Source organism: Dreissena polymorpha, chromosome 11, assembly GCF_020536995.1.
Source record: "Dreissena polymorpha isolate Duluth1 chromosome 11, UMN_Dpol_1.0, whole genome shotgun sequence".
In the NCBI taxonomy this organism is placed as follows: domain Eukaryota; kingdom Metazoa; phylum Mollusca; class Bivalvia; order Myida; family Dreissenidae; genus Dreissena; species Dreissena polymorpha.
Window position 1 is genome coordinate 50,998,191 of NC_068365.1, and position 15,289 is coordinate 51,013,479.

Consider the following 15,289-nt stretch of genomic DNA (forward strand, 5'->3'; position numbering starts at 1 on the left):
GTCCCATATATGGGATATATATAATTAGCCTGTGCAGACTTCATAGACTAATATATTAGTCTTTGAAGTCTGCACAGGCTAATTATGGACGACACTTTACTTTTTTAAGGTGTTTTCCATTGAAAGAAAACATTTAAATGAAAAGTACAATCAAAGTGGAAAGTGGATTATGCCCTGTTTTCATCAGATCAAGGCTCCCATATATTACATGTACTTATTATTACCTTTCATAACTTCCATGCGTTCTGCCCTATTTTCCCAGAGTGACCCTTATATATGTTAGATCTTTATCAATCCAATATAAAGCTCACAATTCTAAACATCACTGCCTCAACACTAAAAGTATACATACGGCAGAATGTTCTTCGCCACTGCTGCCATTATGAACAATGACGCCTCTGACATGTCCCACGTGGACTGCGTTGTTTGATTCTTCAAATTTTGAAACATCTGCAAGAAAACACTGCAATCAAGCAACTAACCATACAACATGAAGCTTATAATGAAAATTTTTAATTGAAATATTTTATCTTAAAAAAGGCCATTCCATGCCATAATTTCAACTGTAAACCTGGAATTAACCTAGCTACTTATGATGTCCAATTGAATGACTTCCAAGATTGGAAAACCAATCATGGGCTCACTACTAGAAATGCTTTATTGTATTTCTTTTCTTGGTTCATATTTACTGTGTTAAACTTGTTTTTGCTGGGCTGCACATGACTAACATTTCCATTTAAAGTCAGAGGGTCACAAATATAATTCAACTAACAAAACAGTAATATATATTGTTTTTAAGCTAAACATTACTACTTAAACAACAAAATCACTGCAAAACAGAAAATCGTTACTAAGTAGCTCAAAAAGGGTAATATTATACTCACATGAGTAAAACAGGTTGATGAACCGACAATAAATATCACATCTTTGATTAGTTCTGAGACTCGCTGTCGAAAATCATAGAAGTCATCTGAGGCCTCTAAAACTCCTTCCTGAAATGGGTGATAAAATACTGAGAATGGTTAACCCTTTACCACATAGTATGTATTTTCACTCTTTTGTACTCCCATAGAAAGTTACATTTAATTTAAGATCTTTCTTACTAGATTCAAGTTTTTAAGGCTTCATCTCAAAACCTTTGATACTGATGAGCAGCAAACAGCATAAAACCTGAACAGAGTGAGCGTTACTTTAACTAAAAGTGAGTTTCTTTATATAACAACTAAACAAGTTTTGTATACCACATTAAATATCAAACAAACTTAAAAAGCTGTGGATGTCGAGAATAGAACAATAACCCATTCAATACCAAAACTACTTAGAACGAACAAGGGATATAAAGACTTCCCCTGTCTCAATATATTTTCTTCAGCAAAGTTTGCTCCATATTGGCAATTTTGTTTCTCATTTTTGCTATCTTATGGGTTACCTGATATACGAGTTTTTATGAAATAACAATTATAGCCAAATAGAAATTTCTTTAGTCAATTTGATGCTATTGCCCAATTCAGCGAATGACAGTGTTAACCCTGAAAGTGTAAGAACCAATTCAACGCTAACCTATCATGTATATTCCACACATAAGACTCTTTGAAAAGCCATTTCCCCCCAAAATAGTACTAAGAGCAATATGGGCATCACAAGTATGAGTGGTATCAAAACTAAGGCTGTTTGAAAGACAGCTTTACCCTTTACCACTTGATACATATTTTCATGCTTAGTCCCATAGAACATTATTTTTAATTTAAGACCTTTCTTACAAGATGCAAGTTTTTAAGGCTTCATTTCCAACCCTTAGATACTGATGAGCAGCAAACAGCATAAAACCTGAACAGTCTACGAGTTACTCGCAGACTGTTTTGGTTTTATGCTGTTTGTACATAGCCATTTTCACTTTGCTTCTAAGTGGGAAAGGGTTAAATACACTTACGAGGTTTAAAGAGAACTTGAAGAGAAATTATTTTGGGTAAGATTGGTCAAAATTATAAGAATTCCGTCTGCGACAGGACTGTCCTTAGCAAACCAAGATACGCCGCAATTTTCAATAATGTTCCTGGTGGTGGGGAGATATATATAAACATACAGAACAAGGTGATCAGTGTTCAGTGTATAAACAGTCTAAAAGCTGTCTTAATGCCATACATGGTCGGGGTCCATGGTGCAGTGTTCACACAGGGCTATGATCAGTCGCTGTATGTACGGCTTGAACACCTCGTTCAACTCGCTGCTGTTCTTCTGGTACAGGTCTTCTGACAACTTGTACCAATAGTTGAATGTAACCTCTGCAACCTAGGGAAAAATGGCAATATTTATTAACTTTTTTTGTTCTTCATATTAGTTAATACTGATTTAACAATTCAAATAAGCCATTCCAATGACATAACATTAATTAATTTAAAGTTTCAGAGTATTATACAATTACATGTATTTCTACACTTAGGTCACTTATATATTATGTTTAAAATGTTTTGCAAAATACATGTAATATATAATTAATTAAGTCTGCAATATTATCCAATCATCACATGTTTAGTGTTTAGTGTAACTATAATATATAATAAGAACACTGCAAACTGCCCAACACAACGCAGCCAAGCCTTGACTTTGAACAAAACAAAATAGTTTTCAAACTCAGTCCTGATAAATATTTTTCACTATTTTCAACAATTTTTACTATGAGTATGTAAAAATTTGACTTCTAGAGTGTACCACTACCCATTTTTGCACTCTGCCAAGATATCATTTGGACAATTTCAGAAGATTGGGAATCTGGTCTCTTACATATTCCAAAAGCAAATGTTAACAACAGAAGACACACTACAAAAATAGGCGGTGACAAAATCTCCTCATGGGCACACTGTGCTCAGGTCAGCTAAATACGGATTGCCCCCAGCGGGTATATATATATATATATATATAATATAATTAGGGATTGCTGGAGTAAGTATATTTCTACCAGGGATCATATTTTTTTCGGTTTTGTCGGTCCTAGACCGATTGGGGTCATGAAAGACCGATTGAAAATCCCAAACAGTTCTGTTTGCTTAAATTCCCATGTTATATGAAATCGATAACACCGTGTACATGCTAACATACCCTAATGACATTTTTATCTCGATTATGTGTGATAAACCATTCGCTGCAGTCTCTAAACCGGTCAGGACCGGTTTATTGCACGTGAGACAAGAATCAAAAACTTGTGAACAGCGGATTTAAGACGCATCGGAAAAGACGCGTCTGAAAGCTAGCGCTGTAACTAAACAAAACATGCCGATATATTTTTCACCAGCGTAATAATCCGGTAATATAATTATGAATGAAAGTCGACAGATCTGATCGACAGAACAGCCGAAAGTTATTTTTATGGGCGGAACTTCACATAAAATAGTTCACAAGAAAAATATTATGCATTGTATTAATCTTTAGTAAAACCTTGTAAGAATCGATAATAATTCGTATACTTTATACTTTGTTGTTGAATAACTCACGACCGGAAAATTCGATGCGTGGTTTCATATGTTTCGCTCTCGCGATTAAATCCCTACGCATCTAAACTATCAGCCGTGGGTTATTTGACAACAAACTATAATGTACACGAATTATTTCTTTATTATTTGGTTCGTTATTGTCAGTAGCTAACCTACGCACAGACATTTGTTTGGTTCAGTGCATGTTTGTAAGCTATTATGGAGTCGACAACAATTTAAAACATCGGTATAGACTAACACAGATTAAATATTGACATCGATGAAAAAGTCTGATAAAAAAGCACACGAAACAACAATGAAATAGCAAATGATAAAACCAGTTGAGAAATCTCGTATGTTCCGTTTAAAAATAATGCCTAAGGGAATTTTACTTGTACATTTATTATCCCACCTTCATGAATGGCAAAATCAATGGTATATATTTTAACGTAATTTGTCATGATTTCGGACATAAATTTTTCGGATACTTTTTCCCAATTTATATCCGGACCGATTGATGTTGCGGGAAAATATGATCCCTGATTTCTACATACATTACCTCATATTGGTAATGCCCCACACACATGAGCAGTAGTTCTAAGACTCGGAAATCTCCAAGACCCTGAAACATGACAATGACATCAAATATTGAAATTGATCATACATATGTTAATACTTGGTGATAAACATGCAAAAATGCCCATATACTTATCCAAGATAAATTGATCTGACATTAAACTTTGCAAAAACCCAATAATTACATTCCACATTCAATTAAACTTTAAATTTGCAACTTATAATAATTAGTAATTTGCTGGGCAAAAATATACAAATTAGGTGATGCAAAATTATTGTTCAGGTATATAGTTGAGTAGATAAGCAAAGGCTCCTGTAGACATCACCTTACATTAACATTCTAGAAAACAACTTAAGTTAAAAACATCAAAAGCTTAAATGCCATCAGTTCAAATGAAAGAAAATCATGCTTGTTTCATTGAAAACTAATATATTCCTATAAATACATTTGATTCTGATCATGTCTGCCTGCTATTGGCGCAATTAAAATATTTACTTTAATGTACCCATAGAATTTTCTTGATTTTCCAAAATCATAAAACAAGAGGGCCTGAAAGGCCCAAAGTCGCTCACCTGAGATTCAAAGGAACTGACCTGTTCTGTGCAGCCCAAGATGTCATTAGAACAAAATGTTCTTACCAACTTTCATGACTACTGAATACCCTGGCAGCCATGTTTTTGAACAGACCAGAACCATTGTTATACACATCCAAGATATCATTTAAACAAATATTCTGAAAAAGTTTCATGAAGATTCATGAAGCCATAGGAAAAAAAAGGAAAAATGCCCCGCCCCCTGGTGACCATGTTTTTCAAGCAACTGAAACCATTTTAGAACTTGTCCAACAAGATACCATTGGGACAAATCTTCTGACAAAGTTTCATGATGATTGGACAATAAATATGGCTTATAGAGTGTTAACAAGGTTTTACTATAGATATTTAATAGGGATGTCAAGGAATATCCGAATATTCGGTCCCGGACTGAATATTCGGATACAGTTTTCCGAATCGAATATTCGGAAGAAAAAATAAAAAATCGAGTAATTTAAAGACTTTGTTTTCGTGAAATTTGCTTCAAACATTGTTAAAAAAAGTTGTTCCTCGTGTCATAATGTTTATTCCTGCTACGCGCGATAATGCGTCGCTATGGTGATGACAGTATACCGGTCATAAATCCCGCTAATTGCCTAACAAAGACAGACACTTTGTGTCAAAATTATGATAGGTGCAAATCGCGTCGGCAATCAAAACACCGACCTGCACTTGATCCAATGACTCGAATTACATTTAAAATTATCAAAGATTAAATGAGTAAAGGAAAAGCCAACTTGGTGTAAAAAACGAATAAGACCGTATGGCAATTAAACCACCGACCCGTCTTGATCTAATAACTCGAATTACATTTAAAATGATCCAAGATTAAATGAGTAAAGGAAGTGCCGACTTGGTGTGAAAAACAAAGAGATCGTATGGTTATAATCACGTTGTCCAATCAAAAAAGCTTTTAGAAAATAATTTAATCAACCTCTAACGAGTATTTGCGTATCGTATGGTCCAAACTTTAATTTATTACTCAATATTCAATCAGGTATTATACTTAAAGAAATGTTTTTGGTAGTTCGCCCTCATTTAATTGAAAATATTATAATTGCTACACGCACAAAGTTAATCTCTGTCCAAGCAAAATGCCACCTACGCCTTCCGATGCTTGGAAGTATTTCACGACATCATCCGATAAGAAGTCGCCGATCCAAGTGACTTTTAAACGTGGCAACTTTAAAAGACTGACTGTTTAGTCTGTTAAACAGGTTCAAAGTGTGTTGCGGCTATAGGAGGTTTTTGTGTGACGTCACAAGAGGGGTTTTCCGTTACTAAAAATAGATTGGCCGTCAACTTCTCGATCGCGGCCAATTAAGTTGTATCAGAGTAAAGGTCGTCGGAAGACTTAATACTTACAATTTCACAAAACAAAATTATAAATACCCGTATTCTATTTTAAGTAAGACATTAATAAATGATATTTCAAAAATTATAAAACATGCAATAATTTGAATATTATTATAAGTGGTGTGGATGTGATAGTTTTATTTTTCATCAGAGATTGAAATTTAGTGTAATGGGTGTATTGAATCAGTTATAAAACAAAGCCCTTAAATAGCTCAATACATTTCAATCTTGAAATGTAGTTATAATTTTCTTTTACATTGAATGAATTTTCGTTTCGTTTACATTGAATGAAAATATTAATAAATTTAAGCATTCCAATTGAAAAAACACCTGCATATTTTGCAAATTGAACTGTCTTTGCATGTACACGTATATTGAAAACTCTTCTCTAGTGATAATGAGCGATACAAATCTAGCATTTTATGATACCATAAATCTACACATTTAATTTATTTTACGCAAGTATTTTATATCCGTATAATGACCAAACTCGATTGCTTGTTTTCATGATGATGTTTCGAACACCGCAGTAACGCACGATCTTTACACATTATAGCAGAGTTTACATTTGCAGGTACCCGTTAAATACGTTAATTGTGTAGCAGTAAATTTGTAAAATATTTTAAATGTATAGTTATTAAACACTTTATTGTTATGTTTAAACTGGCTAATATATATACTAAATAGTTCCTAGCTGTTAATCCATTTCGGACAAATGTCTATTATTTTTTTTAAATATGTTCAAATATTTTATTAAAGCAACTGTCAAGTTTTTTACTTAATATGCCAAGAGATGACATGGAGGAATCATAAATTGTGTTTAATGACCAGACACATGTGGTTTATGCAGAGACCCCATACAGAGTCATACAAGTATAGGTCCCTGGTTTTATTACACACTGTTTTCTGAGTAATTGTCTGGACAGTATCCGATCATATCGAGATAATCGGTTTGTGATAAACAAAGGGGCAATTAAACACTGGGTTAAAAATGCTGAAACAAGGCGTGTCAAAACTGGTGTGAACAAGTAAATAAAAGCATTTACATTTAACAAGAGGCTTTAGTTAATCTGTAATAAGGTAAGTTTTTACAGACAAATAGGTTCAAATCAGTTTCTATACTGTATGTTGGTAACATAAATTCAATCAATTTGTTGTTTGTTTTTCGTACTTATTTGTGTTCGTTCATTGGATTCAATTTAATCTGAAAGAATTTCAAGTTCTGAGTATTTTTTGTTCTTCAAAAGGGTCGCGAATATGATTGTAACCTTATCACGATGCGGTTCATCACATGCAAACAATAGCAGAATGGCCGCAGTTTTGACGGCCAAAATTTGAGTATGCGCAAACGTGACGTCATTATCGGAATCCCCAAAACCTCCTATGTACATAATTCGTTTAAGTTCTGTTTTGTCATGTAATTGTTTTGTCGTCATGTAATATTATGTTTCTCGTTCTATTGTTAATGTACAATATTAATAGTTTAAAAACAGTTTATGTCATTCAATTTTAACAATAAAAAGTAATCAACAAAATCAGCTTCGAATTATCGACGGCAATGCTGTGTCAATATTTAGTCATTTCCGGTGCACTTCCGGTAAAAACGAAAGTAGAATTCTTGGAGTAATGGTACGGTAAACAAAGTTGACTTTTTTGCAACAGATGTTGACCGAATATCCGAATATTCGTTCGGAAGGATGACCGAATATTCGAATACCAAAATCGGTATTCGTTGCCATCCCTACTATTTAAGGAAAAATGCCACGGCCCCTTGGCGGCCATGTTATTCCACCAACCGGAACCATTTTCACACTCATCCAAGATATCATTGGTACAAATCTTGTGACTAAGTTTCATGATGATCGGACAATAAATGTGGCCTCTAGAGTGTTAATAAGGTTTTACTAAAGCATTATATAGCCATATCAGTGATTCTCGTTTTTTTCGGTGCCATTTGCATTTTTGCATGTCGCCGTTATCATTCTCTGAATTACACATTAAAACAAAAGGTGTATGTATTTTTATGCATATGTCATATGGTAAACCTCATATGTAAGCCGTTTTTACGTTGCTTAAACACAAAATCATGTCGCAGTATGCCTCAGAATATGCGAAAATTACCGAATTTTGGATGTCGCCGGCATGGGTCTTTACTTATAGAAGTTATTTATACTTAATTGTCTATACCCTATCTCACTTAGTTCGGGCCAAACATTCGTGACAATATCGAACAGAAGTTCACAAAAGGTTTTTCTTGAATACAAGATAGTTTTTAAGTTTTTTCTACAACATTATTGCTTGTCGCCAAAAAGATGTTAACTTCCATGATTGCTGTTATAGAATACTGTTTTACACAGATGCACGTTATATAAAGCAGTGGTTGATTTTATTTGAAAGTTGTATAACTCGGCTTTTTCAAAGATCGATTCCTTTTATATATAATCATAAAGATATTTATGGTAATGATCACATACAGAATCACGGATACAGAAGGATAAAAACGAAATTAACCTCCGTGATTGCCGTGTACAGATTCTAATAAGTTTGCATGTTACCGCTTGCATTTCAATTTAATTTTATGCTTATATACAAAACCGGGACCACTTAATTTCTTTAATTGTATTGTTTTCTTATCTAAAGTGCCAAAAACATTGCCATATTTTAACTTCTGTGACCGTTAACATCTGTTACAAAATCGGTATAAATCGATTAACATTAAGTGAGTCACAGACACTGACAATAGTAACGTTGAGGAATGGAATGAAGTTGATATCGGTGATTATTGTGCAGCTTTGTACGATTCTGAGTGGTACATAGGGTTTGTTACATAGGGTTTGTTACGGAAATTGATGACACAGAAAGCAAAACCAAAATCAACTTTATGGACGAAGTTGGGAAGAAAGAAATATCATTCCGCTGGCCATCAAAACGTGACGAAACTTGGATATCTTAACGAAGATCCCAGAGCCGTAACCCTTATGGGTCTAGAAAAAGAATCTTTACACCAGGGAGTGATCTTCTTGATCTTATTGAGCGAATATATGAAAAGTGGTAAAAAATTATTAACTTCCGTTTCCAAACATACTGATATCTGAAAGACCATTAACGCATGTAAAGTTTGCAAATATTAACTATTTAGAAGTTTGTCGTCTTAAACATGTACGGAATGTTGCCTAGGCGATCGAATCTGTGTGTGAATTTATATATAATATGGTGAAGTTCGAGTAGCTGATCCAATATTCATGAGTTCAAAATGTTACTAGTTTTTAGGGCTGTTACCACAGTAATTCAGTGACATGTATGTTTATTTAAATATTAACAGCCATTTCTGCAGTGTATAATGACAAATACTTACATAGTTGTGATAAAACTAGCCTTAGCATATGTTTTTTTTTGTTTAAATTTACAACAAGTTGACGGAAAATTAACTTCCATTACATTCCACATTTCTTAAAAATATATATACAGTCCACTCTCGTTATCTCGACATCGGATATCTCGATATTGTCGATATGTCATAGTACGCTCAATGTCCCATTTTTTTCCCTTCTTTATCTATATAAATAAACATCGCTTATCTCGATTTTCGTTATGTTGAATAATTCGAAATGTCGATATAAATTTTTGTCCCGAGTCCCGATTTAACATGTATTTACTGTGGTTTATCTCGAAGTGCGGATAACTTTCCCAGTGTCGGCAAAAGGTGAGAAACTTTTTCTTTGATACATCACCGTCCCGCTTCGCCCGGCTGCTCCCAATACTGTGCGGTAGGAAATTGATCCGTTAATTGCATCAATGATCACACGTGTGTAATGTCGTTAGCCTTTAACTCTTGATTAAGGCCTGTCACTTTAAGTGTCACTTTAACATAAATTAACTGCAATTAATACACAGCCTGCCGAAGGCCGAAAGACTAACTGTTTTTACAAACAACATTCCAAAATGCATTGAGTTAAATTTTTGCGTATATACACCGTCGTTTACTCGACAGTTTAGAAAAATTATAACTGCATGTGTTCATGCAGTTCTGTAATACTTAAAACGTCATTTTAAGCATTTAAATTGCAAAATAAATCGTGCCTCGTAAAACGCGTATATATCAGGAAGAGAGTATTATGCCACGCGGTGACGGCTTTAGTTAGATCACTTAGCAGGTATTAAGATGTTAAAAACAAGGTAAATTTTCGTCTCATTTTTTCTTTGAAAACGCCTAATCGGATATCTCGAACTCTCGATATTTTTTCTTGTTCCCGCCGACTTCGAGATAACGAGAGTGGACTGTACTCACACGTGGCGGCGCAAAGGTCAGTGTCAATATGTTTCTAACGCAACGCTACATATAAATTAATACTTGTATGATATAATTTGCAATTTAGAAAGTCATTTGTGTGTTGTATTAAAATGTTTCAGTTAAAACTACATTCTTCTTATTTGTGAGGTTGTTGATACGCTCCCAAAATGCCTTGTATGTGTGCGAATATGTTTCCAGTAACCTTACTAAAACTTTTATTTATATTTAGCTACTAAATATTGTATTATATTTTATTGTATTCTAAGAAAATAAGGACCGTGTTTGTCATTTAGAAAAAGTTGATGTTACTGTTAACTTCTGTTACTTTTTACCTTTGTTTGTTTGTTTAAGTGTTACACAGCAAATAAGTTGGTTTCTAGCACTTGTAATGCTGTTATGTCAGATACATAATAAATGGCTGGTTCAAAAAAAAAAAATACACAAAATTATTATGTTGATTTTTTCTTTTCTCGCAATGTCAATGTTACTAATGCAAAATGAAGGAATAACTGTAAACAAAAGCAATGCCATCTCAATAGTCAAATATCTCATCAGCTGTTGGGGATTTTTATCATGATTCTATCGTACCATACGTTGGAATGTGTTCATGATATCGTCATTTGCCAGAAATATCCGATTTATATCTCCGGAACAGAGGGATTGACAATAAAATGATCCAAGTAGAAGTTTAAATTCCGTTACTTGAAAAATACTCTAATTAATACGATTGTGAATATTTTGAAAACGGTAAATAATTGATTAGAACAAAAAAAATTCATACTTCTGAATAATTGTTCTTTTGAAAACCGTTTCTAATTGTATGATCTAATGAAATTGATTTTTTACTATTTTGCAAGGTAAATGGCACCAAAAAAAACCAGAATGGCTGATATAAGGAAACATGCCCCGTCTCCTAGTGGCCATGTTTGTAAAGCAACCAAAACCATTTTCAAACTCAAGATATCATTGGGACAAATCTTCTGACCAAGTTTCATGAAGACCGCACAATGGACGACAAACAAAAGGCGATCACAAAAGCTCACCATGAGCACGTTGTGCTCATGTGAGCTAAAAACTGGTATAAGATAAATAATTATATATATTTTTTCATTTTAGACTTCTTTTAAAGATTTCCTTCTTTTTGGTATAAGAACAACTCCATACTTAAGGATTTTAAATGTTTTTCTGTAAGTTTTTGTGGCCTTGGCCTTTTGCCCAGCCTTATAAACATTTCTTTATAATAAATAAAAGCCTTGCTTTGGGAAAATGGGGCTTAATGTCTGTATGTAAAGTATCATCCCAGATTAGCCTGTGTAATCTGCACAGGCTAATCAGGGACGAAACTTCCCGCTTTAATAGTACTTTTTGCTTGAAGGAAGACTTTTATAAGCATAAATCCAGTTTAGATGGAAAGTGTTTTCCCTAGTTAGCCAGGGCTTTACACTCAAGCACTAAGCCCTGCGTCAGAGAGTCAGGCTTGTATCAATGTAGTGAGGTCACTCACCTTATTTGGTGCAGTAGTGATGGCTTCTAAAAACGACTCTGCTAGCTCTGTGAATATTCTGGTGTAATTTAATGACCTGAAAATATAGTGTCCCATACAGAGATAGTGTGTGCAAATAAATAGTTATCTAACATTGGAAAGATATATTTCATATACTGATGAACATTTTTATGCTCCCGGATCAAATGATCAGAAGCATATTGTTTTTGGCCTGTCTGTCTGTCTGTCTGTCATTCTGTCCCAAAACTTTAACCTTGGTTTAAGTTTTGCGATAACTTGCAATATTTAAGAAAGCAACTTGATATTTGGCATGCATGTGTATCTTATGAAGCTGCACATATTGAGTGGTGAAAGGTCAAGGTCATCCTTCAAGGTCAAAAGTAAAAAATACAATCCAAGGGAAGTAATAAGCTTTAAAAGGGAGATAATGTCTAAACCTGCCAAATGATATATTGAAATTTTATTTCAAAGCGGCGCAATAGGGGGCATTGTGTTTCTGACAAACACATCTCTTGTTTAACTATATTTCTCTGCAAGATTGTTAAAGGATGCCATAACTGCCATATGCCTCATTTCATCAAAGGTTCAAGCAAATTATTACATATTTTTTTTAATTTGTGTAAAAAAAAAACTTCAAAAGGAAAATGCATAATTGTAAATACAGGTCACTGCATTCATATGCTTATCACAATAATCACCACATTTTCCTCATTTATAAAAAGTGCGATATAAGCAGTTTAAACTCATTAATCTGTAACCCGACGAGGAATTTAACGAAATCAACGAAAGCTAAAAGAGTAAAGTTTGAACTATTGCTATGATTCCTGTTACCCACTTGTCAATATCTTCCTCTGCTACAGTTCTGTGGTAGGGTTCTGACAAATGCAGCACAGCGTTGAACAACGCCTCAGCTTTGGCAGGGTGGCTGGACATGTCCTGAATAGTCAAGGTTTACATAGGCAAATAATCACTGCAAAACTAGGTCCTAAATAAATATATAATAAAAATTGTAGATACTCAATAACTTTACAAACCAAAATTTATTGACAAGCCCATGTAATTCAATATGCAATAATTGTAATATCTGGCCATAAACATACTGCCTTATTTCAATGAAATAACAACATTAAGCCAAGTAGTCACCAACTACGCTGAACGTTGGCTTATTTTGATGTCATAACCATTGATGCAAACAACAACAAAAATTTGTTTATACATAGCCCATCTTGGGAGTGTTTGTCTTACTTCTACACAGTAGAGGGCACTACAGATACATTCAGTGGCTGCCTCATGTAGACCACTGGAACAGTCCTTGGCCACCTAAATAGCACAACATACAACAATGAGCAAACACAGCAGTCTTCATACATGGATAACAATAGGGGGAGATATCTCAGTTTGTAGTCTAGGCTCTTGATTGGCCATTAAGGCATCATCAGTTTGAGCATCCAGCACTATAACTTTTGTAAAGATTTGTAAGGATATAATATGAGATGGGACACTGGGAAAACTGGGCTTAAGGTATTTGTGTACAGTATAATCCAATGTTAGCCAGCTAAGTCCACAAATGCTTATTTGGGACTATTATTTACACTTTTATGAAATTATTCCTTTAAAAGAGGTCCCTTCTAAATGAAAATCCCGTCTAGGCATAAAGCATTGTCCCTGATAAGCATTTACAGAGTGCACATGCATCAAGTCAAATTTTCCAACAAAAAGATCATACCTTTTTTGCACTAGTCATATTTTACAGGAATCAAATAGACAGTGTTACATCTGCAGAATCTCACTTCACAGACAGGATTTATTTTCTCATGTAATTGGGACAAGAATTGTGGTGTGCTGGGTAATTAACAGCATAAATGGCCTACATTACAAATACAATTTGAAATCAAACTAACAGTGTTAATTGATAATATATCGCCCTACCAGTGCATCAAATGGAGCCGAGAAGAGTTTTGTGTGCACCACATGTTCCGGAATGGCGTCAATGTTGTACCAGCTGCTCATGCATTTCAGCACCTTGGTTTGGATCTGCACATCTGAAGACATATTCTCTATGCAGCCATTCTGAAACCAGAAACAGTACAACATCTTTATACAAGTCACAAAAGTAGCATGCCTATGAAGTTAAGTTTAAGTCCACCCAGAGTTTAAAGAGGAGTAGTTGTTTAAATGAAAAAATTACACACCACTGACCATTTGCAAAAAACAAAAGATTTCCCAAAAGCTTTCTTACCAATGAGATACATCTTTGTAAAATTTGTTCGAGTGTTCTTTTTTTTAAAGTTTTTTTAAACGCCTTGGTTTACTATGTTAAGGGGGTATGAAATGCCCTAAATTTACCAGGTTTGTGGGGGTATAAAAAGCCAGAAGTTTATTACGTTAAATGTAGGGATGGCAAAATTATTCGAATCATCGAATTTTCGATTGAATGGTCAGCATTCAAATACTAAAAATGATATTCGCATATTCGCATTTTTTTCCAAACGTAATTTCACCAATATTTAATGACCTGCGAACCGCTTACTAAAAAGCAACCGAAATCACTTGCGAGCAACATGTTTGACGTGACGTTTTTCGTGTCAAACTGATAACGCGGCCCGTATCAGTGTTGATTGCGCAATGCAATATACACGCTCTAAGAAAGGCCCCGACTGTTGTTTGCCAATGGGGTGCCAATTAACGGTTTCAATTGACTGGCGAATAATAATTAAGTTTTGTGATCACAGTATGTACAGCCATTAAAATGTGTGAATAACTCAAATCGCGCAATGCAATATACTTAATATAAGAAAGGGCCCAAACTGCTGTTTGTCAATTAGGTACCAATTAAGGGCTTCAATTTACTTGCGAATAATAATTTAGTTTTTGTGATCACAGTTTGAACAGACATTTAAATATTTGAATTACTCAAAAGTAACAGATGATATTAATTAAACAATGAAGGACTCATAATTCAAATCTGAAAATGCCACCAGCCCCTTCTGCAGTATGGAATACTTTACACGGTCTGTGGATAAGAAGACCGCAAGGTGTAATGTGTGTAAACTTACTTTTACATATGCGCGGTCTGCTACAAATCTGTGGAATCATTAAAAAAATAAAAATTCTATGACATGATTTTTTTCATTCTATTTGTGCCCGATCACAGTATCGGTCATAGTATTAGTCGACAGCGATACAATTATTCGATAGCAACGTTCATAAACAGCCTCGTATTTAGCAAACGGATATAACTTACAAACCAATGGAAATGGTGTCCAGTCGTTACACCCCCTGGATGTTGCACCCCTGGTCTTAACACCCTCTAAGCCTGGACGTTACACCTCCCAAGATATTGATTAGATTAGAAAGGTGTGATCAATTTATGAACCACTAATTGGATTTGTCATGTAAGATGACACTGATGAGATTAATGGTTGCTCAAATTATTTAATTGAGCAGCCATCATCTAAAACATTTTTTTTTTCTCCTGAATGACTGTAATAATATGCATCT

The 15,289-nt window shown here is 34.3% G+C and overlaps 1 protein-coding gene across 1 annotated transcript in view; it reads right to left on the bottom strand.

The window, feature by feature from the left end:
* The window catches only part of LOC127850079 (transportin-3-like), a 55,966-nt gene that overhangs the window by 15,013 nt on the left and 25,664 nt on the right, over positions 1-15,289 (bottom strand). Inside the window, exons 8-15 of the mRNA XM_052382839.1 lie at positions 13,718-13,858; positions 13,034-13,108; positions 12,624-12,724; positions 11,789-11,864; positions 4,027-4,089; positions 2,143-2,289; positions 885-992; positions 353-450 (exon numbers count right to left, since the gene is read on the bottom strand). Of these exons, the coding sequence (XP_052238799.1) occupies positions 353-450; positions 885-992; positions 2,143-2,289; positions 4,027-4,089; positions 11,789-11,864; positions 12,624-12,724; positions 13,034-13,108; positions 13,718-13,858 (809 nt within the window). The remainder of the gene's footprint in view (positions 1-352; positions 451-884; positions 993-2,142; positions 2,290-4,026; positions 4,090-11,788; positions 11,865-12,623; positions 12,725-13,033; positions 13,109-13,717; positions 13,859-15,289) is intronic.